Source organism: Pelodiscus sinensis, chromosome 6, assembly GCF_052426305.1.
Source record: "Pelodiscus sinensis isolate ZL-2025 chromosome 6, ASM5242630v1, whole genome shotgun sequence".
Taxonomy (NCBI): domain Eukaryota; kingdom Metazoa; phylum Chordata; order Testudines; family Trionychidae; genus Pelodiscus; species Pelodiscus sinensis.
This window is the reverse complement of record NC_143057.1, coordinates 98,910,423-98,926,595: the sequence shown is the minus strand read 5'-3', so window position 1 is coordinate 98,926,595 and position 16,173 is coordinate 98,910,423. Positions and strand designations below refer to the sequence as shown.

General features: G+C 39.9%; 1 protein-coding gene across 6 annotated transcripts in view; it reads right to left on the bottom strand.

Annotated features, from left to right (window-relative positions):
- Positions 1–16,173, bottom strand: part of ARL15 (ARF like GTPase 15) — a 299,893-nt gene that overhangs the window by 181,234 nt on the left and 102,486 nt on the right. For all 6 annotated transcript variants that reach the window (XR_012904918.2, XM_075932475.2, XM_075932471.2 and 3 more), the window contains one exon: positions 2,886–3,030. Coding sequence is in view for 5 of the 6 variants with exons in the window: in XM_075932475.2 (XP_075788590.1) it covers positions 2,886–3,030 (145 nt within the window). In the remaining variant the exon portion in view is untranslated. The remainder of the gene's footprint in view (positions 1–2,885; positions 3,031–16,173) is intronic.

The window sequence follows — 16,173 nt, the reverse complement described above, 5'->3', positions numbered from 1 at the left end:
AGGCTGGGCAAACATCTACCATCCCCATCCATGAAATAGAGCTACCGTAGGTATTATGTTAGTTTCTCTTTTTCCTTAGGGGTTGAGGAGAAATTTTTCCTTTGTTACCAGACGAGAGAATTGCTTCTCCCACAGTAGGTGAGGGTCATTAGATTAATATGGCAAATATCCAGTTCAGGTACTTGTTATGAGAGGGACTAAGTGATCGGATAAAATGGATTGGAAGGGGAAAGCAGCCCATCATGAAGCTGAGGAAGAGAAGTTTGAGGATCTTAACTTCTAGCACAGCACAAACAGTATCTCTGAAATGGTTTGGTCAGGTACAATTCTAAGGTACAATTCAGGTACAATTCTAAGGGCTGCTTTGTCAGTCCAGTTCTGTATTGGTTACTGAACAGAACAGAGGAACTGACATACTATGACAGACCGCAATCACTTCTGGAACTCAGGTTCTGACAGTGGCCAATTACAGATGCTTCAGAGGAGGATGTACGAAACCTTACAGGAAGCAATTATGACATTACAGCAAGTTTGTTCCTAACCGCGTGACCTGAATGTTGGTTTATGCCCTGAACCAGGACAATTTTGTCCTTTTAAAATTCTATATGATACAAATGTAATGGCAAGTAATTCCATGGGTTAAGTACACATTGTGTAAGAAATCGTATTACCTTGAGTCAGTTTTAAATTTAAATACAGTTGAAAAGCAAGCAAATATGAGGATATTGAACATACCATGAAAACCAGCTAAGGCCACTGAAGGACAAGAATGCAAAACTCAAAACCACATGTATGGAATATAGTGTAAACTTATTTACGCGAACCTCTTATACAAACCCTGTCATCACGCACACATTCCCTATTATGCTAACAAATCAACTTTACTCAATCATTAGGCTCACAAAAAAAAAAATTACAAGATTACTCTCTCTCTCCTCTATGATTTAATTTCTCCTCTTTAATTTTATACCTTGGTATGTACTTTTGTCATTTCAACATTTTTCGTTAATACCTAGTGACTCTCAATCATTTCTCATTGCCAGTCATTCTGGTTCTCCTATCTTTGTGTTTAAGCTTCTTGCACTGGTATAGGTACATTTATAAGTTTTAGTTCTGTGTCTTCGTATTTAACTCCTTTTTCATCCTGGCTATGTCTCCGCCACAGAGCTTTTCCAGGATACTGATTCTTGGAAAAACTCTTCCATGTCCAGGGAATGTGTCCACTTTTTCACAACAGTTTCTGAAAAAGCAGACACATTCTTTCAGCATCCCTGTATTCCTCATTGTATGAGGAAGAAGGGATGTTCCAAAAGAGGAGGTTTTTCCAAAATTTCCCCCCGTGTAGATGGGCCAAATTTTGGAAAAGCCTCTTCTGGAAAAAAAGCAGAAAAAGATACGTAAACTGCAGTTTGCAGAATTTCTCTCTGATCTAAACTTGTCTCTGCTCCATTTCTTTCCTCTACTGACCAAAGAGAGAGAGAGAGAGAGAGAGAGAGAGAGAGCTGTACCCAGAAATAAATATTGACCATTGATTATGGGTAGAGCTACACTAGCCCCCAGTTCAAACTAGGGAGGCTAAAGAGGGAGACCAAAATTGCTAATGCAGTGCGGGATTTAAATATCCCCACTTGATTAGCATATTCCCAGCCGGTCGACATTTTGGAAGCAGACTAGCCTGAAGTAACTGCCCGCGTCTACACACGGCAGAGAAGTGGGATTCCAAGATAAACCCCTTAGTTCGAATTAACTGTTACTCCTCATGGAATGAGGTTTAACAGTTAATTTGAACTAAGGGGTTTATCTCGGAATCCCGCTTCTCTGCCGTGTGTAGACACGGGCAGTTACTTCGGGTTAGGCAGTTTCCAAAATGGCGACCGGCCGGGAACATGCTAATCAAGCGTGGGATATTTAAATCCTGTGCTTCATTAGCAATTTCAGTCAACCTCATAAGTCTCCCTAGTTCGAACTAGGGGGCTAGTGTAGACATACCCTAAGTTCTTTCTTATTTACACATTCCATGGTGCTGCTGTGATGAACTTTGGAAGGACCTGTGTCTTAATGTGTGTCCTCTAGTTTCTTCATCTCACCCCATTTACTATCACCTTTTCCCCCTCACTTTTTGCCTATGTAGCAAAGCCCCTTCAGGAATAAAACTTCAAAAGGTTTGTTTCTTCCATTTTGGTGACTACGGAAAAAATCCACAGGAGGCAGGACCTTTAGAAATTAACAATTTAGATATACCACCAATGTTACAGAAGAGCACTCCTCTGACTTAAAATGCACCAGATTGTTTCCTGGGAAATTTTCATAAAAGCATACAATCTCACTAAGTTTTCCAAGAGCAACCCACCTTTGAACTGATTACTCAGTTCAAAACACTGTTAAAAAGATTTTTAAAATGAGTTGCTATGTAGAAAATCTACAGAGCCTTCAGCAGATACTTTAAACCTAACCTAGTTAGTGTAGCCATTCATCTTTAAACAAAAACATGACAAGACACACACTTTTCAAACAAAATGTACAAAGTAGTACAATGAACATGTAACTAACCAAGAAGTGGCCAAGGAAATATGTATGTTCCGCTTGGATAACTGCTTCCTGATATATTTTTATCAAACTTTATAAAATTTTGTAAAATCTAAATTTCTGAGCTACAAAAATCAAGAATTAGCTTTATTCTTCATATTATAGTTTAGTTCTTGTATTCCTTTTCCAGTGCGTGCACTTGAATTAATAGGAAACATATTTAAAACCTGATCATTTTATTTTTATTTTGATTATTTTAAGGAATAAACCTAATGCATTATTTAACTGAAAATTAGAAACATTACTTTTGCTTGAAAAAAAAAAAAAAAAAAAAAAAACTTCCTGACAGCAGCACATACCTGTTGTAGGCACTATATTTTCTGGGCTTTCACTGCAAAGCTGTGACAGTAGACTTGTCTTGCCAGAACCAGTGAGACCTATGCAAACCAAGTCATATTCAGGTCGTGGAGGTGGTGGTCCCTTGCAGCAAAGTGCTCTAAAACACTGCCAAAAAAAAAAAAAAGAAAAAGAAAGAAAAAGACTTCACATATTCTATAACAAAATAAAAGAATTCCAAATCACAAAATTAAAGGCAATGAAGACAGGCAAAATATTTCCCCCAAATGTGACGGCACAATCAGCAATAACTAAACTGCGATTAGCCCAAATGAGATCTAAATCCCAGGTTTTTTAAGAAAGTGTTTACAGGCCGCCCTCACTATAAGTCCAAGATAAATTAAAAACAAAAACTTAGAATTACAGCAAAATAACTTAAACGCAGGGAATTTATTCCCCCACAATTGATTTCCATTTGGGTTTTTTTGGGGGGGGGAAGGGGTTCTTGACTTAAGAATGGGGAATGGAAGTACTTATAATGCAACAGTTCCTACAAGCACCAATGACTTTAGTGCAGAATGGAGGTATACCAAGGCGACTTATAGCAGGGATGCCCTGCATATTAATTTTTCATCTAGATCTGATGTGCACCGGATAGACAAAATTATCTGATTTCCCAATTAGCATAAAAATGTACATTTAATGAGACAATCATGAATGTTATTCAAATATTTGTCCAACCATGTTTTCTGCCATTAATAGAATCAGCAGGAAATACAACCGCCAAACCCATTTGTAGCTAATGTCATACCTGACCCAACCAGCAAGCAGTTTCCGAGCTACTACTACGCACACTGCACATTGTTGCAGCTCTCAGCAAGGGTAGAAATGCTTTGGTTCCATTGACTTCATCCCCTCCCCAATGTTCCCCTACTTTCAAGAGGATGTCCATTTTACAGTCAAGTAACATACTTCACACTACGTAGGTTTATTAATGGACAACTTAGGAGCAAATTACATTTTGTTCACTACACTAAACAGGTATAATTAATTATTGCATCACCACATGAACTTCACTGCTTAATCTCTGTCTCTCTTATAGCACTATGCATGACTCATAAGAGCCAGTGAAACAATGTAATGGGTCAACCACATTCAGTACATCAGTACTTTAGACTTTTATTTATGTATTATAGGTAAAAAAAATTTGCAAACAATTTAAAAGATCACCATTCTGACAAAGTCAGTGATAAAGGTTTCTACATAATATTTATATCCAAGTATGAACGATCATCACATTTTAAGCCTCTAAAATGCACTGCCCAAAACAAAGTTTCCTCTAAGCAAACATTCATAAGTATCAACTACTTGATATAAGGACACAAAGTAGCTGTACCAAGTGATATGAATTAGGGATGCAAAAGTGTAACCATTTGCTCAGTTAACCAATAAGCCTGGGAACCAGTACATGCACGGAGCTATCTTAAGCTAGTGTACTGTTGCCTCTGATACAGAGGCAACAATTGCATGCACTTCCCCCCCCCCCCATCCCCACATATAATTGCTGATATTTTCAGCAGTTACATGATTACATAAATGCATTTTAATTTCCCTAACATGAATTGTGTATGGAATCACATTTCCTAACTGGCTGCATATCAGACACGTACATAACTACAACAAGATCCATCACTAGGTATCAAACCCAGCAGCTTCAGCTCCAGAAATGTGAGTCTACCACCTATGCTACAGTAGTAGTAGTAGCACATGAGTACACTACAAGCCAGTCAGAGGGAGACATAATCACATATCCAGTTTGCTATGATGCTAAATTTAAAATGGGATTATTTTGTATTAAATGTTATATTATTGATAATCACTTTAAATTGGGCAAGTATTAAAATGTTTATGGTTCTTTAACCATTGGTCCCACTCAACCTCCAGTTATTTTAAACACATTACGGATTGAATTCAAATATGCATGTGCACCTGTTTATTTGAGTGGGAGATAAGAGGTTTGTCTGAGGGCAGGAATTGGCAGTGTCAATCTCATTATATATTTTTGTTTATGTCTGCTTAAAGATTGATATACTGAAAACATACACAATTCCAATGCAAAATATTTCATTCTGCAGTCTTATTGCTTTGTTTCCTTACACCAGCCACCCCAAAGAATAATCTTCATAAAATAACAATGGCACATTTAGGAGTAAATTAGAGCTAAATAACAGCACAGAACACTGAGAGCCAGGACTATGACTAAACAAACCTTATGGGATCATGGATAACTTGGCCACACCCATGATGTGTGGACTAAAATCATGCAAACCCACGCATGTTGCTGGATCAGAGAGTGTGCCAGACTAAAGAAGTTCAACCTGTATTCACTTTCAATTAATGAAGTGAAATACAAAAAATATTCATTTTTGTATATGGAAAGAATATATGCTCTACTGCAATGTATTTGTTATTTTCTTATGAATAGTGAATACTGAACAACATTTATTTTGCTGAAATGAAAGGAATAAGTGCTTAAAATCATTTAATGTGTTGCCTGAAAATATTTCCATAAGTTAAAAGGCCATATATATACTTTTTATCATTGGCCAAGTTGAAAAAAAATCAGTTGATTTCCACAACTCTGTACTACTGATAAAGTATTTCAGATGCTATCATTAGTAACATGTTTAAAGATTTTATACAACAGTTTTAAGACTAAATTGACCAGTAATTTATACTTACCAATCCCACTGTCCAATAGTTAATAAGCAAGACACATTTTAAACCTAACTATAGCTTTTCACATTAAGAGAGTTATTCTTTGACAATGCTGGGCAACCACCAGTGACTTCTCATTCTTTAGGGATAGAAAACTTTTTGGCTACGAATAAAAATGAGTCACACTATTTGAAAATTCATTACAGAGATGAGACCTCTCCGCTCTAGAATCTATATTTATTATTTTTATTATCAGAACACTTATGAGCACCCCAACATGGACTAAACCACATTACAGCAGGCACAGTCTCCTATCCTAATGAGCTTACAGCCCAAATAGTTAAGACAGACATTGGGTAAAACCGTATTACATATTCAGATATCTGAGTACAACTGCCTTTAAAACTTTGATTGGCTAAATTATCCAGCTACTGAAATGAACAAAAAAAATTCCATTACTCAACTGAAATTTTACTATATACTTGATATTGTTCTTTCCGGGATATTGGAATATGCGATGTTTAACATCCTGTAAGAGCATAACAGTCATACTGGGTCAGATCAAAGATCCATTTAGCCCAGTATGTGGCCAATGCAAGATGCTCCAGAGGGAATTAACAGAACAAGCAAGCATCAAGTTATCCATCCCCTGTCACTTGGCAAACAGAGGCCAGGCACACCATCCCTGCTAATTGCTATTAATGGACCTAGCCTCCATGAATGTATCTAGTTCTTTTTTTTTAACCCTTTTATAGTCTTGGCCTTCACAAGATCCCGTGGCAGAGAATTCCACACATTGATTGTGGGTTGTGTGAAGAAATACTTCCTTTTGTTTGAATAGGCAGCATGTTTAAAATATTTGGTGAGTCCTAGTTCTTGTGTTATGAGGAGTAAATAAAAGCTCCTTATTTACCTTCTCCAAAATGAGCCATGATTTTATTGACCTCTGTCACATCCCACCTTAATCGTCTCTTTTTCTAAGCAGGAAAGGCCTAAAAGAAAGGTCATACACCTAAACATTTGTGTTGCTTTTTCCTGAACATTTCCAAAGAAAAACAGGGAAGACACTAAGAGTACGTCTACACTGTGTGGCTATTTCGGGATACCAGAGGTAACCCAAAATAGCTGCCCTGCATCTTAACATCTTACCCTGCCTGTTATTTTGAAATATTTTTTTAAATAACGGGCGCGCTATTTCGGCATTGGTTCCAAGGTTGTCATAGCCAGGGGTGGTAGTGGGGATAAGCTCCCACTGTCTATAAAGTACCCCTATACGGCGTGCGTCTCCAATAGCCTCTGACAACCAAGTCCAGCTCCTGGCCTTCACGTGCGGTTTAGCTTGTAAACCCGGCGAAACTGTGTTAACTGACAGGAGAAGGGGTGCAGGCGGGTCACTGGCTCCTTATAACCAGTTGCTTCAGGGAGATGATACTCGTCAGCCTAGGAAGGCAGTTCATCTAGGGGAAGGAAAACCCTGATTTTAAACCTCCGCTGCCTTGCGGCTATATTCTTCCATGGAAAAGGCTTCAGGAGTAAACCTCGAGGAAAAATCCGGAGTCGGAGTCCCTAAGGCAGTTCGACGCTGCTTGCAGCCTCGCTCTGGCAACTCCTGCGACGGCGCCGATGCCAAACTGTAGCAGCCCTGCTGTTCCTTTGGATCCATCGACGACGTGGAGAGGGGGGACCCGCTACGTGGGCAATAGCCTGTTCCTGCATATTACATCGCCCTGGCTAGTACCCGACTACCAACATATCTCGCAACCCTGGAGAGGACACTCCAGCCTCGCTAGCGCTACTAGCGCGGAAACAACACGGGGAGCAACAGTTTACCGGTTATAAGCCACAGCTCAATTGGCGTAGAGCATGGCGCCAGGGGTTGTTCCCGACGGTGGGAGGGATCTTCGGGTCTCACTGGGCAGTTACCGCCCGCCTCAAGCTGGGCAGCCCCCAGACAGTCAGGTACTGCCCCGCCACAGTCTGCTTTCCTCAACGAACCAAGACGAGAACTAGGATACGTCATCCATGGTCAACTGACCGACGGAGGCCAAAAAAAAAAAAAAAAAAAAATTCGGCATTCCTATAACCCCCATTCCATAAGGATTATGGGATGTCCTGAAATAACTTGTTATTTCAGAATATGTAGATGCCCCAAATTTTAAAATAAGCTATTTCAAAACAGAATTGAAATCAGAAACACAATTTGCATAGCACAAATTGCATCTCGTATTTCGAGTTTAGGGTGCTGTATAGATGCACACTAACAGAGCAACAATCTCTGAGCAAATAGTGAGTTCCATTATCAACCTCACACTTGGTACTCCTCCCTTTATAATATTAAAATTCAACATTCTGGGCAAGTGTGCCAACATTCACAAGGACACTGTACAAGCCTGACTTTATGGGACCATTTTTAGACTTTAGCCTATTAACAGTAAAAAAAAAAACTAACAATACACAGTGACAAATGGACACTGGCATGATCAACAGTCCAGAATTTAGTGAGCATGAGAAATACACATAATTAAACATTGCATTAAATGTGTGTTTTGTTTTAAACAGTGGTCTTTAGCTCTACTTCTCATAAGCAATTAAGAAAGTGAAATTTCATTTTCTAGTTTGTTTACTAAAAGCAAGACTACAGAGAGATTAGGAAGTAGGTATGTGTGTGAGCACACAAACACACAGCTGGTAGGAGCTAACTTTAGGGGGATTCCAGCCTTCATAGCTTTCCTGAAAAGCTAAAAAGGTACAATAATTATGAGAAATGGCTAAACTGTCATCATATATCCTAGTTTTCCTAGGTGTTGTAGCACAGGTGTTACCCATTGTTTCAAAAGAGTACTGCATTTGCGAGTGTTGCAGTATATGGCTGTCTTTTGCACTTGCTGTGGTGAAGAGAGAGTATTCTCCACAACTTCAATTTAAAAGCTGTAAAATTTACGGTTTTTAATAATCCTTTTTTATAAATATCAAATGCCTACTTAAGCAGGGAAATTGAGGCAGCACATGCATCAGTCCAATACTAAATAACTCCTACTCCATGCAATTATGATGAATAGTGTAACATTCATATCTCTGAACAGTTGAACATCCTTGAATAACTAGCAAGTGAAAGAGTAAATTGCTTACTTTGAAAGAAGCAGGATTACAGGTATCACATAGTATTTCCATCGGCCCACCCACCACCTCAGAGTTTTGCCATTTCTTCTTTTTAGTGCACAGATTATTGCCATCTCCCAGGGTGCCAGTTATGTAAAGAATTTCTGAAAGATTCACATTTAAATCCTTGTGAACAATTGACACAAAAAGCAGTTCCTTCCTGCACATACGGGGACTGGCTGAGGTAACTGAGGCAGCAACAGTTGGAATGGAAGAAGGGGGAGGAAACCCCTGCTTCCATCCCAACTGCTGGAATTCCTAGGATCTCAATCTCTCTGTCTTTGGAGAGTTCTGGCCCATCTCATGTTAGAGAGAAGAATCCTGTGTACATGAGATATTTAAAGGAAATTTACAGATTTACTGTAAGGCTACATCTACACTGGCAGCTTCTTGCACAAGAACTGTTTTGCGGAAGAGTTCTCGTGCAAAAAGTTTTCCACAAGAGCACATCTACACTGGCACATGCTTTTGCACAAGAGCATCCATGGCAGTGTAGACGCTCTCTTGCGGAAGAAAGCTCTGATGTCCGTTTTAACCATAGGGGCTTCTTGCGCAAGAAATTCGTGTTGCCTTTCTACACTGTCCTCTTGTGGAAGAGCTCTTACGCAAGAGGGCTTATGCCTCATGGGGAGAGGAATAACTCTTCCGGAAGAAGCCCTGTTTTACAATGCTATACTGTAAATTTACTTGCACAAGAACGCGTGTGCAGTGTTGACAGCCAGCAAGGTTTTGCACAAGAATGGCTGTTCTTGTGCAAGAAGCTGCCAGTGTAGACACATTTGTAATGTTCGGACTTTTTGAGAGTATATCACATTCAAAAGGTCTGTGTATTCATGTCCGGTGAGGGGAGGGGGAAGGAAGAGAAAGAAAATTTTAAGTACTAGAAAAAAATATAAATGAATCATACAGGTTGAAATTAAAGTAAACGGTTATCTGGAAGAAATGTGCATATTTACCCAATAAACTGGGGGAAATTAACTGCTGTTGCACAGACAACAAATATGTACAAAATTAAGCATCACTAATTTAATTATTGTTTTTGGTGGTTATGTGCAAGGAATTATAGGAAAATAATAACCAATAAGACTCATACCTAGGAATTTCCACCCAACCAGATTATTGTAATTTTAGGTGGATAAGTATTTGAACTAAAAATCTTCTACAGCAGCCCATTGAGGTTTTTTCTGGGAAAAGCATTAAATATTGGCTCTGTAGCAGGAGTGGCGAAACATTTTTTACATGTGGGCTGCTAAGAGATCACAGCTCCGGGCAGCAGACACCCCTGAACTACTACTTTCATGCCAACACACTGCACTGCCTCAGGACATGGAGTCTTCCTTCGCCTACTCTTACTTCTCATCTCTCCCCCCTTTTGGGGATACTCCATTATTTCTGCATTGTTCTGGACTCGTCTCCTGTCTGTTTCTTTTGTTGCACTAACTGAGGCAAGAAATTTCATGCTTCATACACACACAAACAGAGTTAAGGCAGAAAGCGCATCCTTAATTCTGCCCCCTTGTGCTTGTGCTTAATTCTGCCCCCTTGTATGTTAAAATATGATTTCCCTTTATATTTCATTTGCCACTTAAGGCAACATGATACAAATGGTTTTCTTATACCAAACTTGAAGACACAGCACAGTGCAGTAATCTGGCTTAATTGATTAAATCTCAGTGAGATCTTCAAAACAAGCCAAGCCTACAGAAAATAAATCCAGGATATAGGATAACCGTACATAAGATTATAGAAGCAGAAAGGGATCTTATTGAAAGAAAAATTACAAAGAGAAAATATGAAAGCGGCAGAAAATGCAATACAAGAAAAGGAAGAGGACACGACCGAGGGAACATAAGGAAAGGAAAGAGAACAAACAAACAGTGGTGGGAAAAGTACCCAAAAAGTTACTTGAGTAAAAGTACTGCTACTTTGAAAAAAATATAATTAAGTAAAAGTATCCTTCTGGAAAACTACTTGAGTAAAAGTACAAAAGTATCATCTTAATTGTACTCAAGTATCCAGAAGTAAAAAGTAGCTGCCCTAAGGAAATCTATGGTTAACAACCCAAGTTATCAGAGGGCACCATTATTTGGGATGGGAGCCACTGATCTACAGGAAAAAAAATCGGGGGACACACAAGTGAGAGGCAGCTCCCCCCCCCTCCAAAAAAAAATCCTCACAACCCCCCCCCCCCGATACTCATTAATGTGGCCCACAACTGAGGTACCTTACTCCCCTGGTTCTCCAGCCCCATGGCAGGGGAGGGAGGGGAAAGGAGGCAGGGAGGACCAAGCTTCAGGGCTTCCCACAGGCCTGATTAACTCTTTTGGGGTCCCAGGTTTCGTAGATTTTGAGGGCCACCCGAGGCTCTGAGGTGAGGCAAAGTCTGTGTGAGGGAGCTGCCAGGGAGTGGGATAGGAATGGGGGCGAGGGTCAGGGTGGGAGGTAGGGTGCTGGAGCAGGCTAGGAGTGGAGGTCTGACTGGGAGGGAGGTGCAGGAGAGGGCTGAGGATGCGATGTTTGGAAGACTGGGAGGGTGCAGGAGCAGACCAGGGTTGGGAAAGCTGGGCAGGACAGAGAGTGTGGGAGAGGGATGGGAGTATGGGGGCTGGCCATGAGTGGAGTGAGGGGCCTGCTAACCTAGCTCTGCACTCCCCACTAGCTAATGGGAGCTCTGAGGAAACTCTTCCATGAGTGGTTTTCAGCACCACATTCCCCCAGCTAGGGAGGGGATGGTGAGAGGCAGCTTGCAGAGCCATGCTGCTTCTCTCCCACACGCCTGATCCAGCCCTCAAGGCTCGGGACTCCCCACCCCTGCATAGATACTGTTTTTGAATAAAAAGGTGTTAATGTGGCTATTCAAAGGCTTCTTCATTGGCAGAGTCACTGTGCTTATTCATTGTTGTTTTTGTTTTTTAAATGGTCACTGCATAACGAATGGATGCTTTGTGCATGTGGCTGTGCTTTAGCAAATCAGAATGCCGGCTTGTGCAACTGTCAGTGGGGCGATGTAAGTAGTGAGTAACTAAGCGCTCTGGAAATGGCAGTGGAATAAAAAGTACAATATTTTCTAAAAAACGACTTGAGTAAAAGTCAAAGTATCATAAAAATAAATTACTTGAGTAAAGTACAAATACCAAAAAAATGTACTTGAGTTGTGTAACAAAGTATTTCTTCTTTGTTTTTATATCTTGTTTGCAGAGATGGAAAGTAACTAAGTGAGGTTAAGGAAGAAGAGAACAAAACGAAGGAAGATGCAGTAAACTAATCTATTTAGCATAATAAAATGCATGCAATGTTTGATTGTAAAATGTATATGGAACAACAATTATGTTGCAGTAAAAAAGGTATTATGTACTGTGCCAAACAAAAACAAAAAACCAAAACAAAACAGCTCTGCCAGAAAATCTTACAAATCTGAAATCACAAGCAAGATTTAATTTCTCTATGGTCAAGTGTTCAATTCAAAGTGAAGATAGAAAGAGACGTCTCCTGGCTTCTGGAGAAATGTATCCCCCTCTCTCTGTACACTGCTAAACCAGCTCTGGTAAGTTATTAAGATCCTAATTCAGCAAAGCATTTAAGCACATGCATATGTGCTTTCTTTAATACAGATGAACTTAAGCATGTTCTTTAATGTTTTGATGAATTGAAACCTCAGTGTCTTATGAAAACCCCAGACTCCACTAAATTACGTATATCCTCTCTGTCCAAAAAATATATCACTGGGGAGAAAAAATTGGCAGACCACACTTGAAAAGTATTAATTACTCTTCCCTCTCTTCCAATATACTTACTATTCTTTTTCTTAGTGCACAGAAGATTTTAACTGGTCTTAGTGCATAGATTTTAATGGTGGACAGTCCATCTCTGTACCAGACCGACTATACTTAAGACTTATATTTCAAAAAGATAACTGAAAGCCTCAAAGTACACAATTTAGTTGCATTCAAGAAAAAAAAATCAAACATTTATAATTATATTGAAAGAAAAACTAAGAGCTGATGGAGAAATGCCACAGATAAAACCTCAGAAGCACCATTTAGGACTACAAATGTGCAAAAAATTAAGAGACGTGGCACCACTTGTCATTTCTAGTTATCATGAAAGATGTATACAAATTTTTTTAGCAATAGCCTACAGCTTACAGGCTAGCTAAAAGCCATCATTTTGCAGGTTCAGAACTTAGCCAAATAAGCTTCTCCATCATGATTCATGTGTGTTAGAAGGTGGGCTAGAGAACACTATGTTTTCTTTAATTCAGCACAGCAGGAATATTACTCATGTTCTGCAACAGTAATTATTAAAGCTCACATATACTGACAGAAGCCAGAAGGAGCCATATAGACGACTTAGTGCCCTTCGATTTTTCTAGTAAGTGTTGAGTATATGCATTCCAAATACAATCGTGTACTTTGTTCTCTCCTTCCCCAGCAAACTTGTGTAAGAAAGCCCTCACTAGCTGCATTTGTTGTGTATAATATGAAATATGTAAGTGTAGTAGGAAGACAGCAGGGTCATATGCCCTTGTATGAAAGGCCTGGTACAAGGCCTTCTAATAAAATCTTGCAAGAACAGGGCCAATATTGCAGAAACACACATTCTTAAGAAGTCTCTGCTCATCTGAGGAAGTATATCTCTTTTAACCTCTAAGGTGCCACAGGATTACTCGTTATTCTTAAGAAGTGTTAAGCATAGAGCACTCATGCAAACACATCCCGATATCAAGGCCAGTACAAAAACATTGCCCATGGATAACAGGAACATACTGGCCTCTCCTAAAAGATACAGTCAGGATAATAGTATGCAATAAAGATGTTCTGATCAAACCAACATGTACAAAGAAATGGGTAATAACTGGCCACATTGGGGGCAGTTACTTATGTCAAACTTATTTATATCAGGGTATAAATATGTATCTTAAAGGGAAGCATTTTTGACCCACTCAAGGGGGGTAGAAAGTCCTTCCATTCACTGAGCTGCATCCATTGTCATGGGTGTACGGATCTTAGACTTTATCTACACTGGCAATTGGGCAACAAATTCACTGGCAATTGGGCAACAAATTGTTGTTCATAGGTACTTTAAAAAATACCCATCCCCAGAATGACCAAAGTTTTGATGCAGCAAGTGCGAGCATAACTCTGCTTACAAAGCAAAAGGGAGTGGATGGAAGATAACCTAAAATATGGCCTGACAAAAGGAAAAATGGTTGATACAAGAAATCCTTTAAATGATCGACCTTAATAATGACCACCCCGCCCTCCGAATGGTATTACTAAAGTGACATGCATGTTAAAGCAAGGGCACGTGAAGTGAGATGCATGCTGACTGCACACAACATTGACTGTGAGAACCATGTACGCCCTCTGCATCCAATGCAAATGCTGCTATGGTTCAAATGGCACATCCTGCAAATTCTATGTATGCAAGCACAGCTGGCAAAACCACCCTATCCTGGGAAACAATGTGTTCCACTGAGATGGAGGGCTACTCATGTGGCTCACTAACTAGCCTAGATTGCCCATCGCTGTTCTAGAGAGTTTTATCATTCCACACTACCAGGTATCACAAAACAGAACTAAATGCAGAACAGGTCCCTGAGTCTATGAAAAAGAAACCCTCTGACTGTATGGTGAGGGGAAAAGAGGAAAAATAGAATGTTTAATTTAGGAAAGTTTCCCTTTGAGATTAAGCGACAGGATATATCTTGTACTATCTTAAGCAGGATTTCATTTGAATAAGGGACGAGACAACTCTAAGGCTACGTCTACACTGGCCCCTTTTCCGGAAGGGGCATGTAAATTTCACTAGTCGTCGTAGGGAAATCCGCGGGGGATTTAAATATCCCCCCGCGGCATTTAAATAAAAATGTCCGCCGCTTTTTTCCGGCTTTTAAAAAAGCCGGGAAAGAGCGTCTAGACTGGCCCCGATCCTCCGGAAAAAGCGCCCTTTTCCGGAGGCTCTTATTCTTATTCTTTGAAGTAAGAATAAGAGCCTCCGGAAAAGGGCGCTTTTTCCGGAGGATCGGGGCCAGTCTAGACGCTCTTTCCCGGCTTTTTTAAAAGCCGGAAAAAAGCGGCGGACATTTTTATTTAAATGCCGCGGGGGATATTTAAATCCCCCGCGGATTTCCCTACGACGACTAGTGAAATTTACATGCCCCTTCCGGAAAAGGGGCCAGTGTAGACGTAGCCTAACAGACTGCAGCAGGGATTGCTACTAAATCAGATCTAATTAAATATCTCCATCAATCTAGCTGCAATAAGATACCAAATTGGGAAGAACTGTGGACACTAATCAGAATAGGAAAATTGCACAAAAGGGACCTACTATGATTAGAAATAGAATCAGAAAAGGAAATGTGGGGCACAGAGAATAATCTAAAAACAGACCCCACAATGTGAGGGAGAAACCCAGAAAGAAGTAATACAAAAAGAACTGTAGTAGAGATTAAGTTATACTTGGGTATTGAAATGGAATAGGGCAGCAAAAAAAATAAACAGTACAAATAAATGTGCAAAGATAGAAGACCAAAAATCAGTAGAAAATATAGTATCTTCCTGACAGCTCCAGTGCAACTCTTCACCATTACTGATTCTAGGTATTGTGTTACCAGAAACTATAACAAAATTAGTGGAAAATCAAGTATGATTACCAAAAACTATTGGTGAGCAAGGTGGCCTGTGAGGGCCAATTCAGGAGGAGATCAGTAAAGGCAGTCCCCGGGTTACGTACAAGATAGGAACTGTAGGTTTGTTCTTAAGTTGAATTTGTATGTAAGTCGGAACTGGTACATATTGTAGGGGAAACTCTAGCCAAACATTTCTCCAGAGCTCAGTTTTATTCTCCCACACCTCACTTTCCTCAGTCCTTTATTCTCAAGCTGAGGTGTCTGCTGAAAAAAGCCGCTCCACGTCTCCCTGGTCTGCTGGGGGAGGGGGCGCTAGCTTCGAGTCTCCTTGGTCTGCTGGGGGGAAGCAGCTAGTGCGGGGTTGCCTCACCCCGTTTGTAAGTAGGGATCCAATGTAAGTCGGATCCATGTTACCCAGGGACTGCCTGTATCTCATCTATTCTGTTTTTCCATAAATAGAATGGGTTGAAATGGGATAATGTTTGTGACAATCAGGGAAATTAGCATTTTATAAACATCATATATCCTCAAATTATCTATGATATCAATCTACTTGAATTCTAGGAGTGGAGTTAAATAAAATAAATAAAATAAAAAAAAACAAAAAACAAAACAAGTCCCTTGAGGAGACAACAGCTGGGCATCAATAATCAAAAACTCCATCCAGATGAGAACAACATACCCTTCTCACAGCAAAATTCCTAGGATCAAAAAGGCTCTAAAGCTCAAATACCTTAAGAAAAGGAGGAGGAGGATATTGGATGAGCTAGGACTAGCTGACAGACATACAGACAGTTGGTGTG